Source organism: Carcharodon carcharias, chromosome 30 (assembly GCF_017639515.1).
Source record: "Carcharodon carcharias isolate sCarCar2 chromosome 30, sCarCar2.pri, whole genome shotgun sequence".
NCBI classification, from domain to species: Eukaryota; Metazoa; Chordata; class Chondrichthyes; order Lamniformes; family Lamnidae; genus Carcharodon; species Carcharodon carcharias.
Genome location: NC_054496.1, coordinates 15061457 through 15082303, shown reverse-complemented (window position 1 = coordinate 15082303; position 20847 = coordinate 15061457). Strand labels below are relative to the sequence as shown.

Below are 20847 nucleotides of genomic sequence, written 5' to 3'. Positions count from 1 at the left end.
AATCTTTGTGCCCTCTTTACAACAAAACAGGGAGCAAGGGCGGAAGGAGAAGGAAACCTTGCAGAAAATGGCGGAAATTGCAAAAGAAGGATTCAGACTCAAACAGCAGCTCATCGAAGAAGCAAAGAGAAGCAGGGAAGATAAACAGGTTTGCCCCTCACTCTGTATTCGAGCTCTTTATAGGTGACTGTTGACACCTCTGACCTGTTGCACTTTGAGGTGTGGATGTTGAAATGCTGTCTAAGTAGTTGAGTTACATAACCAGCTCATGAGCACAGTAAATGTCCAGTTTTCACTTGTGCGGTATTTTTTTAAAAAAGGCATGACCAGCTTGCTTTAATATTTGGATTAATATTAGCCATGAGCACTTCTCTTTTGATTCACTGGAAACAGACATAAATTATCATAGCCTTTCTTGAGGCATGTGCGGCTGCAAATATGTCAGAAATGGTTTCTATTTATGAAGATTTTAAAAAGTGCTTTGGTTCCCCTCCCACTTTTCTGTCACAGCTCCAGAACATGAGCGAATTGAGGGAAATTAACCTGTTGGTTTAGCTATTTTTTTGCATTGTTATTTCTTATGAATTCTCTCCACCCCTGCCCACTTAACACCTGAGGGTGGTAACTGACTATAATATATGGTTTCACAGGCATGGCAGCTGTCTGTCTATGACTGTACTAAGATGCTGTATCAGGAAGAATTATCCTTGGGCTTTCTCGTAAAGGTTGAACTTTTGATGGGCCGCTTGGCCTTTTCTCCTCGGTGACTTCTCTTGGACGGTCATGTTTAAGTCTAGGTAATGAACTTCAGCAGGCTGCGTGTGGTGGAGGTGGCAAGTGTTGCGGTGAGTGGAAATGAGGGAGAGAACTATGATCCTGGTTTGATGCAGCGTGTTTAGAAAAAAAAAACCTTGCATTTACCTCGCGTATCCTAAGTACCTCCCATTTCCTGAAAACTTACTTTGGAAGTGCAGCCACTGTCATTTGGGGCAAGTGCAATGACCAGTTATGCCCAGCAAGATCTCAGAAACAGCAGTGAGATAATAACAAGTTGATCTATTCTGGCAATGTTGGTTGAAGGATGAATTGTTCTCTGGGCACCAGGGGAGCTCTGTGCTTCTCTTCAGACTGTGATGCGGGATCCTTTATGTCCACCTTTGAAATGTGTCATGAAATGTGAGAGAAACATGTAAAAAAACAAAGTCAGAGGAGCCTTGCTGTATCTACATGAGGATGCCAAAAGGGGGTAGCTGTCCCATTGCTGAACAGCAGCATCCCTTGACTTCGGTGAAACAAAACTTGCCAAATAGAAATTGTCATGTGCTTTACTTGTGTTTTTCAACAGCAAACGCTCACAGAGTTACAGAAGAAGAAGGAGATCTGGGAAGCACAGGTTGAATCATTGAAAGCAGTAAAGGAAGCAGTAGAGAAGCCTGAACAGGAGGCAAAAGAAATTCATAAGAAAGCATGGGACGGTATTGTATCCCTTTTCAGTTGGATTTTTGATAAGCTTCTCAAATGAATGTGATTAAGAAAACTCTCTTGGCAGTTAACTGTTCCCTGGTGCATTCTCCATGGCAATGCTCCTACCAATCAGCGTCCACTTGCCAACCAATTAGCACTCACTTCTCATGCACTATAAATTGTCGTTCCCTTTGCAATTGGTATTCTTGCGAATCTATCCAGCTGAGTGCAAGACAAAAAGCTTTGATACCATCGGCCATAACTTCCAACGGAGTGGTAACTGAGTCCGATTGCCACCACGTTCCTAATTTCTTAGCTTCAAATCCAGGCACTCCTATCTCGCCAGACCTTCCAATTCATGCCAGGTGAGATCCATGCAGTGCAGTGTGCTCCTGGGGCCTACAGCCTAGGGCTGTAGAGTGGAAGATAAATAAACTGCGCTCCCTTTTTTTATAGCACTAGCTGCCGTAAACCAGCTAAGTTTAAAGGTCCAGACCAGGGAGAAAGTGTATACTGTAAGTGGCTAGAGTCGGGGGGTGTCAGTAGAGAGGAAGTTGGGAGGGGGGTGGTGGGTGCAATCGTGAGGGGGCTAGGGGTGGGTCAGTGGGGAGGGGGCTGGGGGTGGGTCAATGGGGATGGGGATTAGTCAGTGGGGGGAGGGGTGTTTGGGGCGGGTCAGTGGGGGGAGGGGTGTTTGGGGCGGGTCAGTGGGGGGAGGGGTGTTTGGGGCGGGTCAGTGGGGGAGGGGTGTTTGGGGCGGGTCAGTGGGGAGGGGTGTTTGGGGCGGGTCAGTGGGGAGGGGTGTTTGGGGCGGGTCAGTGGGGAGGGGTGTTTGGGGCGGGTCAGTGGGGAGGGGTGTTTGGGGCGGGTCAGTGGGGAGGGGTGTTTGGGGCGGGTCAGTGGGGAGGGGTGTTTGGGGCGGGTCAGTGGGGAGGGGTGTTTGGGGCGGGTCAGTGGGGAGGGGTGTTTGGGGCGGGTCAGTGGGGAAGGGTGTTTGGGGCGGGTCAGTGGGGAGGGGTGTTTGGGGCGGGTCAGTGGGGAGGGGTGTTTGGGGCGGGTCAGTGGGGAGAGGGGTGTTTGGGGCGGGTCAGTGGGGAGGGGTGTTTGGGGCGGGTCAGTGGGGAGAGGGGTGTTTGTGGCGGGTCAGTGGGGGGAGGGGTGTTTGGGGCGGGTCAGTGGGGAGGGGTGTTTGGGGCGGGTCAGTGGGGAGGGGTGTTTGGGGCGGGTCAGTGGGGAGGGGTGTTTGGGGCGGGTCAGTGGGGAGGGGTGTTTGGGGCGGGTCAGTGGGGGGAGGGGTGTTTGGGGCGGGTCAGTGGGGGGAGGGGTGTTTGGGGCGGGTCAGTGGGGGGAGGGGTGTTTGGGGCGGGTCAGTGGGGGGAGGGGTGTTTGGGGCGGGTCAGTGGGGGGAGGGGTTTTTGGGGCGGGTCAGTGGGGGGAGGGGTGTTTGGGGCGGGTCAGTGGGGAGGGGTGTTTGGGGCGGGTCAGTGGGGAGGGGTGTTTGGGGCGGGTCAGTGGGGAGGGGTGTTTGGGGCGGGTCAGTGGGGAGGGGTGTTTGGGGCGGGTCAGTGGGGAGGGGTGTTTGGGGCGGGTCAGTGGGGGGAGGGGTGTTTGGGGCGGGTCAGTTGGAGGTGGGCCAGTCGGAAGCAGGTGTGCAGGGATCAGTCGGGGGTGGGTGTGGGAGGCCTGTGGAGGGGTTCAGATTGAGGGGTTGGGTGACAGTCGGGAGGTCCCATGTGGGTCGAAGGGCGGGGTGCCAGGGGTCCCCTGTGGGGAGGTTGGGTGTTGGGGGTCCCATGGGAGTGTTGGGGGTCCCATGGGAGTGTTGGGGGTCCCATGGGAGTGTTGGGGGTCCCATGGGAGTGTTGGGGGTCCCATGGGAGTGTTGGGGGTTGTGAGGGATGGTTGGGAATCCCTTGGGGGGGATTGTGGGAGGTCAGTACGATAGTTGCCCAGAAGCTAGAAGTGGTTTTAATTCTTCTAACTTCCTCTGGGTAACTGTTGATGTAACACAGTCAGGACCATCCGAAGTTTGTGATTTAAATCACATTTTTAGGTGGTTCCCATTGCATGGGTGCCCCACAGATACACTGCCGCGGAACTCAGAAGTTAAGAGCTTATGTCTCTTTATTCAGCAGTACTGACATTCTATGCTACCAAATGACTAAAACTCTTAATTAATTAATGGGGAGGGTGTGGTTAGACTGGCATATGACCAACAGCAAAATGTGATTGATTAAAGTTTACCACCCCTCCCTTTGCTGTCCCAATTATTTTCTCCTCTCTTTCATGAGATATGGCTTTACAAAGCATGCTCCAGTATGGACATAATTACCTCTGCCACTGAAGGTGGGCAGAGGTAATGCTTTCACCCGTTTGTTAGCTTGTTTAAAGATAAGCACTATACCTCAAAAACTAGCAGACGGATTTCAGCAAAGCTCAGTGCATAGATAGGGTATTGCCCAAGGAAAAACTGGTTGGTTTTTGGCAAAGATTCGGATCCTGGAATTTTTTTTAAAGGATCTGTTCACATTGGGAGATAGCGTGAATTGATTTTTGGATGTTTTGGGTTGTTAGCTTTAGAATGGTTTTGATTTGAGTATGTTGTGGATTGTCTTAGCTGCAGTGGTAGAATTTGTGACAGCTGTCAAAATGTGAGCAGAGTTTTCAGAGCAGGTTATTGGATGCAGAGTGGCTTGAAGCCTCTTCAGTGAGATCGAGGCTCTTCGTAAAAATTATTATTTTTTCAGCTTTGTAGTACAGAGCATCAACTAGGCAGGAAAAGGCCTCAAGGAAGAACTGTGTAATTGTAATAATGTTGAGTTAATACAGTGTGGTGAGGTATGTGCTCTACTAAGTGCCCTCTTCACTTGCTTGTATTATGTAACTTTCCTCTGTTGACTGCATTCTGCTGGAGGAATGACTGTGGGCGATACTACTATTGTTTTGCATATGGTGCACACTTTCTAAAGTGCCATGTCCGGTAACTTTTCTATTGCATTTCACCGTCACTCATTAATCATAATGATATTTATTATAATTGGACCCAAGAAACTACCCAAGTTTCTTCCACTCTATGGTTCACTTATTCTTCCACTCTATGGTTCAATTATTCTTCCACATGAACGTGTGGCCCTCCTAGCTCTGATTCTCACAGTCCCCCATTGCCCAGAAAAGCGCTGATCCTCAAATCATATACCTTACATTTGTGCGAATGATTAATTAAACCCTTCAACCAACCCAGCTTAGATATTTCCACATGACTCAGTTTAATTTTCAATTCTTTAAAATTCTTCAAATTATATACTGATCATATTAATTTTGTGGGTTATTCATCATTTCCTAAGAACTGCTAATTCAGTAGCTGTGTAACACAGCCATAGTGTGACCTATTTGTTCTTGAGGTTGACTTTCTCAATTCCAACACCATGGCGTGTATAGATTTTCCCCATGAGCGACTCAGGATAACAGACTATTAATTTAGACGTGCTTATCCGGATTTTGCAATAAAATGAACACTAAGACTAACGGCACTTGCCGTTATCCAAGAGTAAATCAGACAGCAACTTCCGGTAACCCCACATGAACAGTTAAACACAGAGATCAGGAAGTTACTGCCCAAGTTGCCATGCTGCTCTCGGAGCTTCTGTATCTCCCTAAGAGACTCTGCATCGAAGTACCTGGAATGGAGATAAGTTGGTGTATATGGGTCTCATTCCTTTAGATTTTAATTATTGTAGTTTTTTTTTAAAAAAAAGTTAAGACAGTTAAATTGTTTTAACTTTTTTGTCTCTCTTATTTCTCTCAATCCCACCTTTCCCTCCTACTCTTTTCCTCATTTATTCATGATTTGCTGTTGAATTAACTATTCTAATGTACACTTCCTGATTTAGACTCTGCATACCTCAATTAGGATTCTGCAATCTGATTATTGGTTAAGGAGACCCACCATTGCTTGCCCAGTTCACACTGGTCCCAGATACCCTGTAGAGGCTGTTGTGCTGCCTTTGGTTTCTAGTTAGTGCACCCTGCATTGCAAAATCCTATAGCAAGTCTGTGGGCTAGTGTGAGTAAGCGTAATGAATGGCTGGTGCTGTTTGTTCGCTGCAGACTGTAAAGTCTTCCTGCCTGTTGCACTGCTTGGAGCTTTTTGTTTGTTAACTAGCTCAGCAACACTCTGCGCAGAAGCTGTTCAGCATTACTGACTTATGAATCACTGTCTTTGTTTTTGACGTTAGATAGGTTTCAAGATTGAGAGCCAGGTTTTTGAGCATTCTCAACCATTTTGCACAAGTTTACGTTTTACTTTTGTAAAGCCTCAACAATTCCACTCATAAAAATGACAAAGAGAAAAATTAATGGAATGTAGTAGTGTTAAACCAGTCAATCCTCATTCTTTCTCTTGCAGAAATATGGAATCATAGAACCCTACGGCGTATAAGCAGGCCATTTGGACAATTCAGCCTGTACCGGCTTTCAAAGAGCAATGCAGTTAGTCCCACTCCCATTGTCTTTTCGGTATTCCTGAATTTTTCTTTCCCTCCAAGTATTTATCCAATTCCCTTTTGGAAGCTACTACTGAATTTGTTTCCCCAATCAATCAGACAGTGCAAACCACCCTTGTGTTTTTAAAAAAAAATCCTCATGTCACCCCTGGTTTCTTTTGCCAGTCGCCTTTAAATTAATCCCTCTGGTTATTGACCCTTCAGCTATTGAAAACAGTTTTTCTTTATATACTTGATCTAAACCCTTCACAGTTTGAAGCATCCCTTTCAAATTCTCTATTGGCCTGCTTTGTTGTAAAGAGAATAAGCCAGTTTCTCCTGTATAATTGTGTGGTGACTAGTAACTCTCCGCTTTTCTAAGGAGCTAATTTTCTTCCATAATTCGAGGTAGGATATATGACGATAGGAGTGCGTTGCAGCACAGTCTGAAACTTTCCCTGACTCAGCATTCGTACATGTAGTGGGATCGCTGGGTAGCAATCTAATGCAGGCAATTTCTCTCCGCATCCTCGGCTGAATCACCGTCAATTGTCGCTCCTCAACTATTGCCCCAATAGAGATGAACTAACTCCATGCCAATGTTCCTGCTAAGCTACAGGCGTGTGTGGCTGTACAGCAGCCTGGGGAAGGTACCCCGCAGCCTTGTTCCATGTTAAATGTACGGGCGCACAAAAATAAAATTGAAGTTGAAGAAACTGGCTGCGCTTAATGACAAAACTTTAAAGGGAACATTGCCCACCACAGACCTGGAACTGAACCACGGGGCCTTCTGGTTAATCTGATTTAGTGCCGTCTTTATCCACGAGTTCATTGAGGGAGTGAAAAAAAAAATATATTTTTTTTTTAGTGTGACCTAAAGGTATCCTGTGGTATTTGCATACAAATTGAGAATGCAGCTGATTTCTTTTTTACATAAAGTAAAATGTAAATGTTCGCTGCAGTTTCTCAGTTGTATCCTGCCTCTGCTTCCCTCAGTGGGGAATCTTAAAACACAAATTTTAACCTTCAGCTTCCTGTAGATGAAACCCTCACAACTCCCTGGAATACAGTGCAGCACTAGGGCCTGTGAAAAATATCTGCTGTTGCTCCAAAAAAAAGGTGCTGCCTTGAGTGTCTGATTCATTGTTAACAGTTGGCGAGCCCCCTTCCTTCTCTGATATAAAAGCAAAATACTGCGGATGTTGAAAATCTGAAATATAAAAAAAAAGTGCTGGAAACGCTCAGCAGGTTTGGCAGCGTTTGTGGGGGTAGAAACAGAGTTAATGTTTCGAGCTGAATATGACTCTTCTTTTGAACTCCTTCCTTCTCTGACTCACCATGACATGCTTTGAGTGAGCACAGGACACTTGTTGGTGGAGTGCACACAGCAGACTTTATTGATGTCCAGTGCATTCAGGGTAACTGGTTTTTGGTTTCTTGTTCTGTCTTGAGCCCTCCAATGAAAACTTTGTTCCTTCATACCCATATTTTGCGTACATCAAAGGTGCATGTCACAGATAAGACCCCGTGATGTATCTGTTCCTGAATCCTTTGGAAACAAACTATTCGTTTAAGTAGTTATAGTTGTTTATTTCAAAGATATATTTCTCGAGTCTTTCTGATTACTGCTCTCGCATCCTTTGAAGCCTTGGGTTTATTAACTGTTACCTTCCCACACTATTGCCATTAAATCCCTTTGCCTAAGTGGTTGCTAAAGTTATGCTTTAATCACCGATGGCGGATGTCTTCCCCGTCACTTTTTCCGTGTGCAAGGATTTACAAGGTATTGCGAGGCATTTACAGCACAGAAAGAGGTAATTCAATCAATGAGTCCATAGGCCTCCTCTCACCTTTCATCTCACCCCATGAAGATAGCCTTCTCTTCATTTCTCCCTCGTGTTCATAGGTAATACTGAGACATCAGAAACAAAGGACAGGCTATACTTCCTCCTCTGGCATCCCCCAGCGATTTTGTTTATGTTGGGAAGCCTTTTATTCCAAGATGCAAGGGAGTTCAGCTATTAACCCTTAACTCCCCAGGATGTCCACTATTAAGGTCTATTTATTGGGCTTTCTTCTTTGCTATCCCTTCCTCCTTTCTGCTAAAGACTTACGTGGTTTCTGGGGTAGGGTTCCACAGATAGGGATTATCCTGTAGCACTGTGCCCAGTGTGGAGTTCAGCGGCGACTCTTGGCAACCTGTTCCCTGTCCCGAGCATTGATTCAGTTGCAGCTGCTGAATAGCCATCAGGAGTGACCAACTCTCAGACCCGCTGGACAATTGTTACAGCTCAACTGCTGTTTTCATGCGTGCAGGCCAACACTGCCTAGACTGGGATTGAACCTGGGATTTTCCAGCTTTGTGTGCTGATGTTACTCCCTGGATGCGTTTACTGAGCCACTTGCGGAGCCGTCAGCTGAATTTATTTACCAGATATATTTCATGTTTAGCCACATGGTGGTGCTAAACCCTACTATTTGCACATCTGACTAAATGTTACCATTCAAAATATTATCTTTCCTTTCTTTATCAGTGATAAAAGTCAGTGTATTTGTGAACTTGGCTAGCAGATGATGTTGCCTCTATCTTCACAGGCTATATAGCAAATGAGTTCGTTTCAGTGACATAATCTTGTGGCTTACTTTACTCTTATCTCTAGAGCTGACGTTCAGCCCTGTCCTGTTATCTGTGTAAGTTAGATGCAAATGTCTTCTGCAGCCTTGTAGATAAAACCTGCTTGGGTATAGTTTTTCAAAGTGCCTCGACACCCAACAACAAAATAATATTCTTCCCCGTTTGATTTAAAAACTGCAGGCACATCAGCAAAGTGTCTTAGTTTGCCAGCAAGTAGGGTAATTAATACATGGAGCAGCGGCAGGACATGTGCATTTGACATCCCTTCAGGTTTCATAACCGGGCGAGTTTGCAATGTCGAGCAAGTTGATTGAGGGCGGGAGATGGAAAATGCTTGGTGTGAAGAATTAAGGGTGTCTGCTGCAGGCTTTGGTGTAAGAGGGTACTGGCAGAATCTTGGTAGCCCCCTTCTGTGCCCACTTGGCTGGGTAATGTTAAAGACAAATGCATTGCAGCGAAGTGGGGAATGACACTGAATTGTTTTACAGAGAGGCGGCATGCACTCGATGGGCCAAATGGACTCCTTTTATGCTGTAGTGGCTCTTGACTTGATTACAGTCTTAAAGCAATGTTCTTGCATGGAGAAAAATTGTTTGAGGGCAACCAATCATTTTATCACAGTGGTAATGTGTGCATTCATGTCAGACGTGTCGCTGTTTAAGTAACTGCAAATCAGAAATCTCACTGCCATGAGCCTTTTGATTTCACGTAATACAGAAAATACTTGAAAATGCCTTGGGATGATCTGAAAAGACATTGAGGTCTAAACTTAAACAGGGTTACACACGAATCCGTCTTTCTCATGCTATGTCTCACTTTCTCTCTTTGTCTACTCTTGTCTCCTTTTCTTCCTTTATGGAGCTCTCTTCCTTTCTCCTTTTTTTTTCTTTGTCTCTGCAGCAATCTTTATTTGTGGTTTCTCTGTTGATTTAGCCTTAGCTGTGTAGCTAGCTTGCAAACAGCTAGCCATCTTTTGCTGAATGAGCAGCTCTGGTCAACGACTGAGAAGGGATATAGCTTGGTTGGTAAAGTGCGTCCATACAGCTTAGCAGTGACAAGTTACTGCTGTTTAGTCTTTGTTAGGAAAAAACCTTTTTACAAAACTGAGTGACTGATTTCCATTTGCATTAGTGCGAAAGTGTCTGGAAATCACGGTCACTGGTGAGAGGTTCTCTTTACTCATCAAATAAAAAAAAAGCCTCCAATCCTTGCGTGCCACTAGTGCTCTAGAAACCGAGGAGCAGCTTGCCAGCTGATAAATAATTCATGTGAGCAAATTATTTTTAAACTTAACGTGAACCGTCACTCCACAGTGGAGGGGAGAATAGGATTTAGTACTGTGGTATAGCCTGTTTCTGAAAAGTGGATAATGAATACCTGGCCAAACACCATGGTTGCAGTATAATTGGAGGGGCGGTGAGTTGGGGGGGGGGGGTGCATTCAACAACAACTTAGCGCTTTTAACATAATAAAATGCTTCAAGGCGCTTCACAGGAACATTACAAAATAAAATTTGACACCTTTGTATTCCAGGTGACATCCTAAGCTGCAGGAGTGGAGGTGGATTGGTTTTAAAGTCAACATCTAAACTAAGATTGCAAAATGGCCTTGAACTCCTTCCGATTTACGTGGTTTTCTTTGTAGTGTTTTCCAATTCAATTTTGTTGCTTTTTTTTCTTGTTAGCCACAGCTGTTGCCGTGCTACATGTCCTTGATATGGGAATGCACAGCAAAGAGTATTAATGCCTTCCGATGATGACAAAAGACTTTTATTTAGTGTTATTCTATGATGGCTTACCCAGATTTATTGTACTCCAAACTGTGACACAATATTTTGACCTCTTTAGAAATAAATGACAAAATAAAACAAAAGCTTGTACTGAAAAAAAACAACATAGGGTGGAAGTGGCCTTGACTTATTATAGAATTTTGGGTCTTGGCCACATATTCCCAAATTTACATGAGGTGGCTCTTAATATCCCTTTTCTTTTGACAGAGGTCCAAGCTGTACGTAAGTTAGAGAAGGAAAAAGCCAAGGCTTCTGAAACCTTTAAGGAGCTGGACGACAATGAAGACGGCTTGTGAGTTTATCAGTCTGTGTCCTGGCTGGCTTTCTACAGCTTTCTATTGTAAAAAGGCCACTTAAATACATTAGTCACTCCTGTGTCCTCGCTGACTTACTGGCACTGATTACTGATCTGCTGCCCTGACTTCCCAAGGTTTCCACCTTGAGTGACACATTGCTCAAAAGTGGCAGCAGTGTTTCCTCCTGCTTATAGCGTTCGCACGTCCTCTGCATAGTCCTTTTCAGCAAGCTCACCAGTCAAAGATGCCTGGGTCTGTGGCACTAGTGCTTCAACTTGCTTAGAACCCCTCAGCTTTGTGAGCATGCTTTTGAAACATGGTCTGGCAATATTGATTTTTTTTTTTCTCTCCCCTTTTCTCCCTTACACTTTGGACGAATTGCAAGTAGTTCAACTCCCTTACTTGTGTTGCACTACTGTGCCTATGATAGCTTCTTATTCTTATGGGGTTTGGGGGTCGCTGTCAAGGCATCCCTAATTTCCCTCAAGGCTGTGGTGCTGCACCACCTTCTTGAGCCCCCACAGTGCGTGTGGTGAAGGTACTCCCGCAGCTACTGTTGGGGAAGTTCCAGGGTTCTGACCCAGGGACAATGAAGGGACGGTGATGATATTTTCAAGTCAGGATGGTGTGTGATTTGGAGGGCAAGCTTGCAGGTGGCGGTGTTCCATTGAGCGCTCGCTGCCTTCTTCCTCTCGGGGAGTAGAGGGTTGTGGGTTTTGGAGGTGCTGTCATTGATGTCAAGTGTTCTGGATTGAAAAGGAGCAAATGCAAATTGTGTGTCTCACGTAAGTCACTATTTTCTGTGATCGGAAAGTAAAATTGAGCGTATTCTTGAGGGAAAAGTCTATGCCGCCTATTCAATTAATTTGTGCAAAAGGTTGGAATCAACAAAAGAAATGGTGGATTCAAGAAGTGAAACACAAAGCGTTTTCTTTTATTTGCAATATTCTTCCCAATTAGATGGTGAAGTTAGTATCCAAGGTTAAAGACCATTATCTCATTGGATCAAATTAATTTCAGAGTGCAACTTGGATGAATTGTTTTTTTGCCTCTATTTTAACCGAGCTCACGTTTGGTTCGGAAGTGATATGCCTTAGTCTTTCAACAAAAAACACCAGTGGTTTCTTCGAGCCTTGATTTCGAGAGTAACTCCCCTATATAAAGAAAAGGAGTAAGTAAATGGAATCTCTGTTTTTCAATTTCAGTGTTTCGATAAGTGAAGTTCAGACTCATCCAGAGTTAGACAGCGATGGAGATGGTGTGGTATCTGAGCAAGAGGCTGAGGTACAGCGTAAATGTGTTTTTAGCTTTGCTATAGCTTAATTCTCATATTTTCTTTCACCCAGTTGTTCTTGAGTTTAGACCTAGGGAGAGGCAAGGGGGTAGATCTGGACAAAGAGTGTCTTCAACACTATAGCTAGTGGTACCACTTCACCCCCCCACCCTGTCGGCTCACATCTCTTGCAGTTTGGAATTGATCTTATTCTTTCATTTCCTTGTCCTTCTTCCTTCATTCGCTGCTGTGAGAATTATTAACCAGCATAAATATGCATCGGGTGGTTTTTTTTGCCTTGTCCCCCGCTCTAAACTTCTTCCATGGCTGCCCTTTTTTTTTTGAGCTCCTATTTTCCTTTCTGTTTTTTTCTTTGTGTGCACTCTCCTCTTCCCAACTTCGCCCAAAGCAAAAAGTCTGCGGATATATGCCCCTGCCCCCACCCCCACCCACCCACCCACCCACCCACCCACCCACCCAGGCCAGCCTGCAAGTGTACGATTAATAAAACTAAGAGCAGCATAGGGAGCTACTGCAATGTTGGCTGGCGAGGGGGTCTGCGGGTTGGCAGACTGACCGATCACTCTGAGCTGAATTTCTTTCCCCCCCCCACTGCAGCTTTCAAAATACGCGAGTTGTACCTGCAAAAAAAAAAATGACTTGGTAAATTTTTAATGCTGTGTACTGGGAGATGAAATTCGGGAAATATGGCGAGCTGCAGGGTGCTTTTCATTTTTGCAGATGTCTCCGAGGAATGGGAAGGATCAAAGATGTTTAAATTGTAACTTTAACAAGGCCAGACTTGAGTCCTGGAAATATTAAACAAGCAAAAGAGGATAGTGACAGAGGTGACCAGTTCTTTTTAGGGTTATTAAATAACTAACCATACGATAACTGAAAAAAAGTGAATCCTTTTCTGACAGAGCGTGCTGGGAGGTGTCAGTCAGGTTGATGTTAGCAGCTTCCAGGAGACTATCTGGGCCGGTATCCAGGACAAGTACAAGTCTGAGGTGGGTGCTTTTCATTAGATTACAAATTAGATACAAGATGTTCCTCTTACAGATATATAATTTATTGAATTTTCTGTGGGCCATGCACACGTTAAGCTTTCTTGTTGGGGGCATGGCTCCCTGGATGCTGATTGCCCTCTGGTACCTCGCTCAAATGGCTGTTTGACAACTTGGAGTCCAGCTGGGCAGAGTTAGGAAGCAATTTGGATGTGGGATGCTTCATAACCAAGCCTGATTTTGTTCCCGTCTGACACTGGGAGTGGGAATTCTGTGGAAATTTTCTTTTTCCTCATAGGCACTGAGACCAGTTATGCTGCGCTGAGATCTGCTGAGATCAGCAAACCCAGGGAGTCATACTCGGAGCATCCTGTTTCATATGGTTTAATCCTACACTGGCAGGTGTCCTTACCTGCTGTGCCATCCAAAAAATTGGCATTCAAGCTGTTAAAAAAATGGTCGTTTAGTATGTCTGCTTTTTAACTGCGTTGTTGGCACCTCGCTGAACCCAAAGCTTTATGTTCAGAGCATCTCTTTCCTTGCTCCGCAGGCAGTAATTGAAAGCCTAACACCCCCAGAGATCCCTGTGGATGAGGCAGAGGACAGCCATTCTAAGCCACAGCATGAAGAATGGAGGAAGGATGACCACGATGAGGATGACGATGGTGGTGGTGAGGAGCATGATGATGATGATGAAGAGGATGAGGAGGAGGAGGAAGATGATGGAGGCGAAGAAGATTATAAGGTAATTAAAGAAAAACTAGGTAGTTGTTGGTTTGCACAGCAGGATTTAAATGCATTGGAATTTGGCATATTGAATTCAATTGGGAATGTTGCACAGTATGTGAGGCCAAGAACAGCAGAGGATAGATGTTCTTTGTGTGAGATAATGGTCCAGCTAGAGCTAGTTTACCACATGCCATCAGCATTTAAGAGCTGCACACTCACTCTTTCAATCAGCAAGCACTAACTGTAACCATGGCAGCTGCCTTGCAACGACTGCCCCGAAGCATTCTCGTTTGTCAACAGTAGAGAAACGAAACACCTCTTTGGCACTGCACACCAGATCCAGAAAAAGAAAATTGCACTTCCTCCTTCACTACAATCAGCTAAATGGTAGTCCTTTTTTTTAACATTCACTTTTATGGGTTGTGGTCATCTTGGCTAGGTCAGCATTTATTGCCCATCCCTAATTGCCCTTAAGAAGGTGGTGGTGAGCTGCTGCCTTGAACCCCTGCAGTCCATGTGGTGTAGGTACACCCACAGTGCTGTTAGGGAGGGAGTTCCAAGATTTGGATCCAGCAACTGTGAAGGAATGACAATATAGTTCCAAGTCAGGATAGAGTGTGATTTGGAGGGGAACGTCTAGGTAGTGGTGTTCCCATGTGCCTGCTGCCCTGGTCCTTCTAGATGGTAGTGGCCGTGGTTTTGGAAAGTGCTGTCGAAGGAGCCTTGATGAGTTCCTGCAGTGCACCTTGTAGGTGGTACACACTGCTGCCACTGTGCATTGGTGGTGGAGGGAGTGAATGTTTGTGGGTGGGGTGCCAATCAAGCGGGCTGCTTTGTCCTGGGGTGTGTCAAGTTTCTTGAGTGTTGTTGGAGTTGTACTCATTCAGGCAAGTCGAGAGTATTCCATCACACTCCTGACTTGTGCCTTGTAGATGGTGACAGGCTTTGGGGAGTCAGGAGATGAGTGACTTGCTGCAGGATTCCTGGCCTCTGATCTCCTCTTGTAGCCACAGTATTTATATGGCTAGTACAGTTCTGGTCAATGATAACCCTCAGAATGTTGATAGTGTAGGTTTGAGCGATGGTAGTGCCATTGAATGTCAAGGGGCGATGGTTGGATTCTCTTTTGTTGGAAATGGCCATTACCTGGCACTTGTGTGGCATGAATGTTGTTTGCCACTTGTCAGCCCAAGCCTGGATATTGTCCAGGTCTTTCCACATTTGAACATAAACTGCTTCAGTATCTAAGGAGTTGCGAATGGTGCTGAACATTGTACAATTATCAGTGAACATCCCCAGTTCTGACCTTATGTCGAAAGGAATGACTGATGAAGCAGCTGAAGATGGTTGGGCCTCGGACACTACCCTGCAGTGATATCCTGGAACTGAGATGATTGATCTCCAACAACCACAACCATCTTCCTTTGTGCTAGGTATGACTTCAAGCAGTGGAGAGTTTTCCCCCTGATTCCCATTAACTCCGATTTTGTTGGGTTTCCTTGATGCCACATTCAGTCAAATGCTGCCTTGATGTTAAGCGCAGTCACTGTCACCTCTGGAGTTCAGCTCTTTTGTCCATGCTTGAACCAAGGCTGTAATGAGGCCAGGAACCGAGAGGCCCTGATGGAACCCAAACTGGGTGTCAGTGAGCAGGTTATTGCTAAGCAAGTGCTGATTGAAAGCACAGTTGATGACCCCTTCCATCACTTTACTGCTGCTCGAAAATTGACAGATGGGGCGGTAATTGGCCGGGTGGGATTTGTCCTGCTTTTTGTGTACAGGACATACCTGGGCAATTTTCCACATTGCTGAGTAGATGTCAGTGTTATAGCTGTATTGGAGCAGCTTATAGAATCAGAAAATGCTTCAGCACAGAAGCAGATTATTCAGCCCATTGTGCCTAGCTCTTTGAAATAGTTATCCAACTATCCACGCCTGCTCCTTCATCATAAATCCTGGAAATGTTTTTCTTTTCAAGTAGTTATCCAATTCCCTTTTGAACGTTACCACTGAATCTGCTTCCACTGTTGTCTCTAGTTCTTTTACCAAGTGCCTTAACTCTATCCTCTGATCACTTGTCCTACTGCCACTGGAACAGTTTCTCCTGATTTACTCAATCAAAACCGTTCATTGTTTTGAACGCCTCTTAAATGTCTCCTCTTGTTCTCCTTGCAGCAGAGAAGGTCAATCCCAGCTTTTCTAGTCTTTCTCTCATTCCTGGTACTGTTCCAGTAAGTACCCTCTAAGCCCTTGACATCCTTCCACAAGGGCGATGCCATAACTGTTTAAAAAAAAAAAAAATATATATATATATATATATATATATATATATGTAAAAACCATAAAAATAACTATTTTATTTCTGTAATATCGAACCCTGGGGTCCGTGACTGTGTACTTCCTTCCAGTTTGACGAATAATCGTTCGCCACTAATCTTCTCTTTTTGCCCCAACTCTCTCCATCAATTCATCAAAGAACTCCATCAAGTTAGTGAGACATGATTTGCCTTTAATAAATTGGTGCTGTCATTTACAAATGCCAATTAATTTTGTCCCAGCTCATTGTCTCTAAAAATCACCCTACCACCAACATTAAGCCAGTTGGCCTGTAATTGCTGATGTTATCCCTCCCCTTTTTTAAGCAGCGGTGTAGCATTTGAATTCTTAAGATACTCTAACACCACTCTCACACTTAATCATATTGGAATATTGTGGCCCAGGCCTCCGCTATTTCCACCCATACTTCCCTTGGTAACCTAGGATGCACCCAATTGGACCAGGCAACTTTCTCTGCTTTGAGTACTTTTTTTTTTAAGCACCTCCTCTTTATTCTTATTGTACCTGATATTTCTTCTATCTCCTTTTACCCCTCTGCACTATCAGCAACCTCTTCTCTGCAGTGAGGACAGTTACAAAGCACCCATTTATTCCCTCGGCCATGTCCTTTGCCGTGATTTCTTTAGTGGACTGTTCTTAAGCTGGAGCGTGTTGATAGAGAAGAATATCATTGCACTTGTGATAAAAAGCAAAATACCGCAGAAGCTGGAAAGCTGAGATAAAAACAAAATACTGGAGAAACTCAGCGGATGCTTTGAAGAGGAGTCACACGGACTTGAAACGTTAACTCTGTTTCTCTCTCCACAGATGCTGTCAGACCTGCTGAGTTTCTCCAGCATTTTCTGTTTTTATATCATTGCGCTTGTGCGGTGTTTTTTCCCTTTCCGTCTCATTGCTCTGCCCATCCCAATTCTTGGTGCATGGCAGCCTGGAGAGAAAATAGCGCATTTGGCCACTTCAAAAAGAAAAGTGCTATCATGTCACTTCACATTCCTAGGAATTATTCTGAAATCTCTTTGCCCTTCCTGTGAGGAATATGCCTATTTCTTGCACGCCTGTCAATTTTTAATGGGAGACTCTGAAATAAAAGTTGATTTTACATTGTTTCTACCTTAAGCTCAGTGCTTGCGCTTAGGAAGCGGTGACTGACAAAGCCGAAAGTTCCAAGTATTTTCTCACCTACCGTCAAATCCAACTGTGTGAGTGATGGAGTGGGCTCTTTCTTATAAACCTCAATCCCCTGAGCGCCTAATTCATTGTGATATTGTTACAGTTCAATATGAATTGAAAAATCTCTCTTGAATTCACTCCCAGTCAGTAATTCGGTTTTATATAATAATTCAAATGAGTGCCTGAGGGCGTTCCTTTGAAAAGGGGAAAAAAAAAGACTAGCATAAGCTACCTGGATATCCATGGGAATGTTCACCATATCCACTTGTGTTCAGTTTTCTCAACTAAAAATGGAGCATAGTTCTTCTGAAAATAGAAATAACTTTTCTTCATCCACATCTACCCCGAATGTGATTCCTCTTGAAGGCCAGCAGTAAAATTTATTGAATTTTAAGGCAGCTTTTGAGTACCTTTTCATCCTGTACCCTTTGCAGCTGTCAAAGAAAATTACGTTTCGACTCTGAATCCTTGCTGTTTACCCAGATTCCTCCCCCCTCCCCACCCCTGCCAGTGCCCCACGACCAAATTTCCTTGCTGCCTTTGCTCGAAGCTGCTGACTCTCAGTTGCACCTTGTGTAGAAAACTCAAGGAAGGACCGTGCCATTCTTTGTGTCTGTGCTTGCGTGTGTGTGTCTGTGTGCGTGCCTCCCTGTGTTTGTGTTTGTCTGTGTCTGTTCATGGTGCAGCTCAGTTCTGTTCTCCGCAGGCACCCACCAGCACACTTTTCAGCAAAGACACCAAGCAGCATTGGAATCTGGCCTCCTTGCTGGTATACATCGCTCGTCTCCCCTGACGGGAAAATGTCAATTGCAGCACCTCAATGACTGGGCCAGTGGAGTCCACCAATTCACAGATTAGTATGGGAGAGCTCCCTCCTCTTGTAGGGTGTAGTGGCAAACTATTGGCTTTATCCAGTGTAGACCATTAAAGGAGTAGTGAGTGCTCACTTGGCTTATTTGATAAGAGTACAGTGTGATGTCAAGCCACTCAACAGGCAGTTCCTGGTTCAGTCACTCTCCTGCAGTATTTTGAATTGGTATCTGCTTCGGGGAGCGACTGAGGTGGCACAGTTGGCGTAATTGTCCTTGGGCTGGATAAGGAGCATCCCTCATTGGTTCTGCTCGTCACTGCCAACAAGTGTTGAAAAGTGCGGCTGTGAAAATGTTGGGTGAGAGCAGGGTGAGGCTGGGCTGTGACATCCTCAGTGCTCAGACAACCTGCTGGTGCTTTGTGTGAAGAATGCCAACTAGGGCAAGGTACAGACCGCAGGCATCTACATGTCGGCATGAGTTGGCACCTTCAGAATTGGAGGAGCAAAACAAGGGAGAGGAAAGATTATGTCGAGGGTCCCTGGGACAATTAATATTGAGTGCGTACCATGGCTTTTAGCCCAGTGGTTTTGTTATGTTGAATCTTGATCTGATTTATCTGTCAAGTCTAAATACTTAGCATCAAAATATGATGAACCTGATTTCTGTGCATCTCACTTGAGAAAAAGAAGATTATATTTCAGTAGAATAATCATGATCTCGTGCTGCTTTTTAATTAAGAATTCTTGCTGTTATCATTAATTAATTCAGGTGTGTATGGAAGCTGCCGGCAATAGTGGTAGGTTTATACTTTTTAGTATTAATTTTCAATAACAGCATTGCCAGTTTCTGCTCCCAGTGAATAATGTAGCTGTGCAGATCTTTAAGGCCACAAGCTTCTTTCCTGCTCTCTTAAGTTAGCTATTGTCAGCTTGAGTTGAGGAAGAACAATTTGGCCTCAGTGCTACTTAAGGAAATGCTGTCTCCAAGGTGGTCTTAGTTACCTATTAATGTTTTTTTCAATAAAAGTACACTAAATACATGTACCAGGTTAATACACTATCAGAAATTGGGAGTCCAAGTTCAGTTTATTCAAGAGATATGTTAAATACATAACCTGATTTTGTTAATGTATTTCCAAGTATTTTTGAAAACCCACTGCATCTTTTTTTAAATGTTTAATTTACTTGCTGCTTAAATGCATGTATAAAATGCACTTGATACTGGACTTCCCAGTCTAACTCGCAGTCTTGATTGGGTACCACTCAGTCTCTGGTGTATTGCTGGTCAAAAACTCTGGTCTCTGAAGGCAACCTAGTTATTGAACTTTGGCCACTTTTAACATGATGTGTCAGTTCACCTTCCGGACAAGTAATGTTCCTTTTCTTTATAGGACCAATCAGCCCCATATTTTCCAGAAAAGCAAGATACTGAAGAAGACAAAATGCCGGCATATGATGAAGAGACCCAAGCTCTGATTGATGGTATTTTTTTTTTTTCCTTTTACTGATCTAAAAAAACTTTGAACTGAGTCAAAGACTATCATAAATTTTCTTGAGAGTGATGTTCCCACGTAGGCGCTCTCCTTCGCCTCTCTTCCGCCCCCGACCTTCCCTCTCTACAATGAAGAGAAAACCTCTCCATTTCGTTGAGGGATTACAGGTTCCGGACCTCACCATCTCTACCTGGAGAGATCATTATTGAGCTTGAGCTCCTCATTCTTTGGCGGGGGGTACGTTCCACAGATTGACCTAGCATTGAATTGAAACAGCTACCAGCTCTGAAGCTTAGATCCTCAACACCGGTGGCCTTAGGACTTTAATCTAACAAACCACTGGTTAAAAGTCCTTCTATATGCGCCTTTTTTTTTTGTTTGTCCTGAAACCCTTTGATATCTCTGTGCTCCTTCAATTCTGGCCTTCTGTGCAACCCAATTTTAAAGCTCCTTAACAAAAACAAAAATGCCTGGAAAAACTCAGCAGGTCTGACAGCATCTGCAGAGAAAAACACAGTTAACGTTTCGAGTTCGTGTGACTCTTCACCAGACATACGGACTCGAAACATTAACTGTCTCCCTCTCCGCAGACGCTGTCAGACCTGCTGAGTTTTTCCAGGTATTTTTGTTTTTGTTTCGGGATTTCCAGCATCCCCAGTTTTTTTGCTTTTATTTTAATAGTTCCTTCATTGGTTCACAAACCTTCAGGTGCTTAGGCACTAAGCTCTGTGATTCCCTCCCTAAACCACGCTGCCTTGTTAACACTCTCCTGGGACTTTTTAAACCATATTAAAGGCGCTACATAAATGCAAGTCATTTATTGCCTTCCTCCTTTAGATTAGCCTGAGCCTTGCCATATCCTTGATTCTGTGCTAAATAAATTATGATAAAGGAAATACCTGAGAGGATTTGCAGGAACTGTAGGAAAATATTACCTTCCGCAAGGTAAGAATGAGAGTTTCCGCGTGCTTGTTTTTGATCTTTTTTTCTTGTCAAGTCTCTGTCCCCAACTCATTCCAGTAGCGTGCTCGCCTCTCAAATTGGGGAATCGTGGGAGTGCTTAATTGAAAGGAAGAATGCAAGATTCTGCACTTGCACATAGAGCTTAAAGCAAACAGTGTTTTATACAAGCTGCCAATGTTCTCGTGTTCCTTGCACAAGCATCTTCCCCTGTAATTTTCCCCTTCATCTCCTTGGTGTTGGCCCCTCCGCTGGAGTGCAGTGTACAAGTGACTGTCATCCTCAGATAACTTGCGTCGGTGGTTATTGTTTGCAACTAAACCTCAATGGCAGAGGGGGTCAGTACTAAACCTGGTCCACTGCCCTCGCTCAGTGTCCTTCCAGCTGTGGTTCTTGAGTAGC

At 44.5% G+C, this 20847-nt stretch overlaps 1 protein-coding gene across 1 annotated transcript in view; it reads left to right on the top strand.

Annotated features, from left to right (window-relative positions):
* The window catches only part of prkcsh (protein kinase C substrate 80K-H), a 73073-nt gene that overhangs the window by 13358 nt on the left and 38868 nt on the right, over positions 1-20847 (top strand). The window contains exons 5-11 of the mRNA XM_041176942.1: positions 31-148; positions 1346-1475; positions 10577-10661; positions 11871-11949; positions 12862-12948; positions 13496-13690; positions 19384-19474. Of these exons, the coding sequence (XP_041032876.1) occupies positions 31-148; positions 1346-1475; positions 10577-10661; positions 11871-11949; positions 12862-12948; positions 13496-13690; positions 19384-19474 (785 nt within the window). The remainder of the gene's footprint in view (positions 1-30; positions 149-1345; positions 1476-10576; positions 10662-11870; positions 11950-12861; positions 12949-13495; positions 13691-19383; positions 19475-20847) is intronic.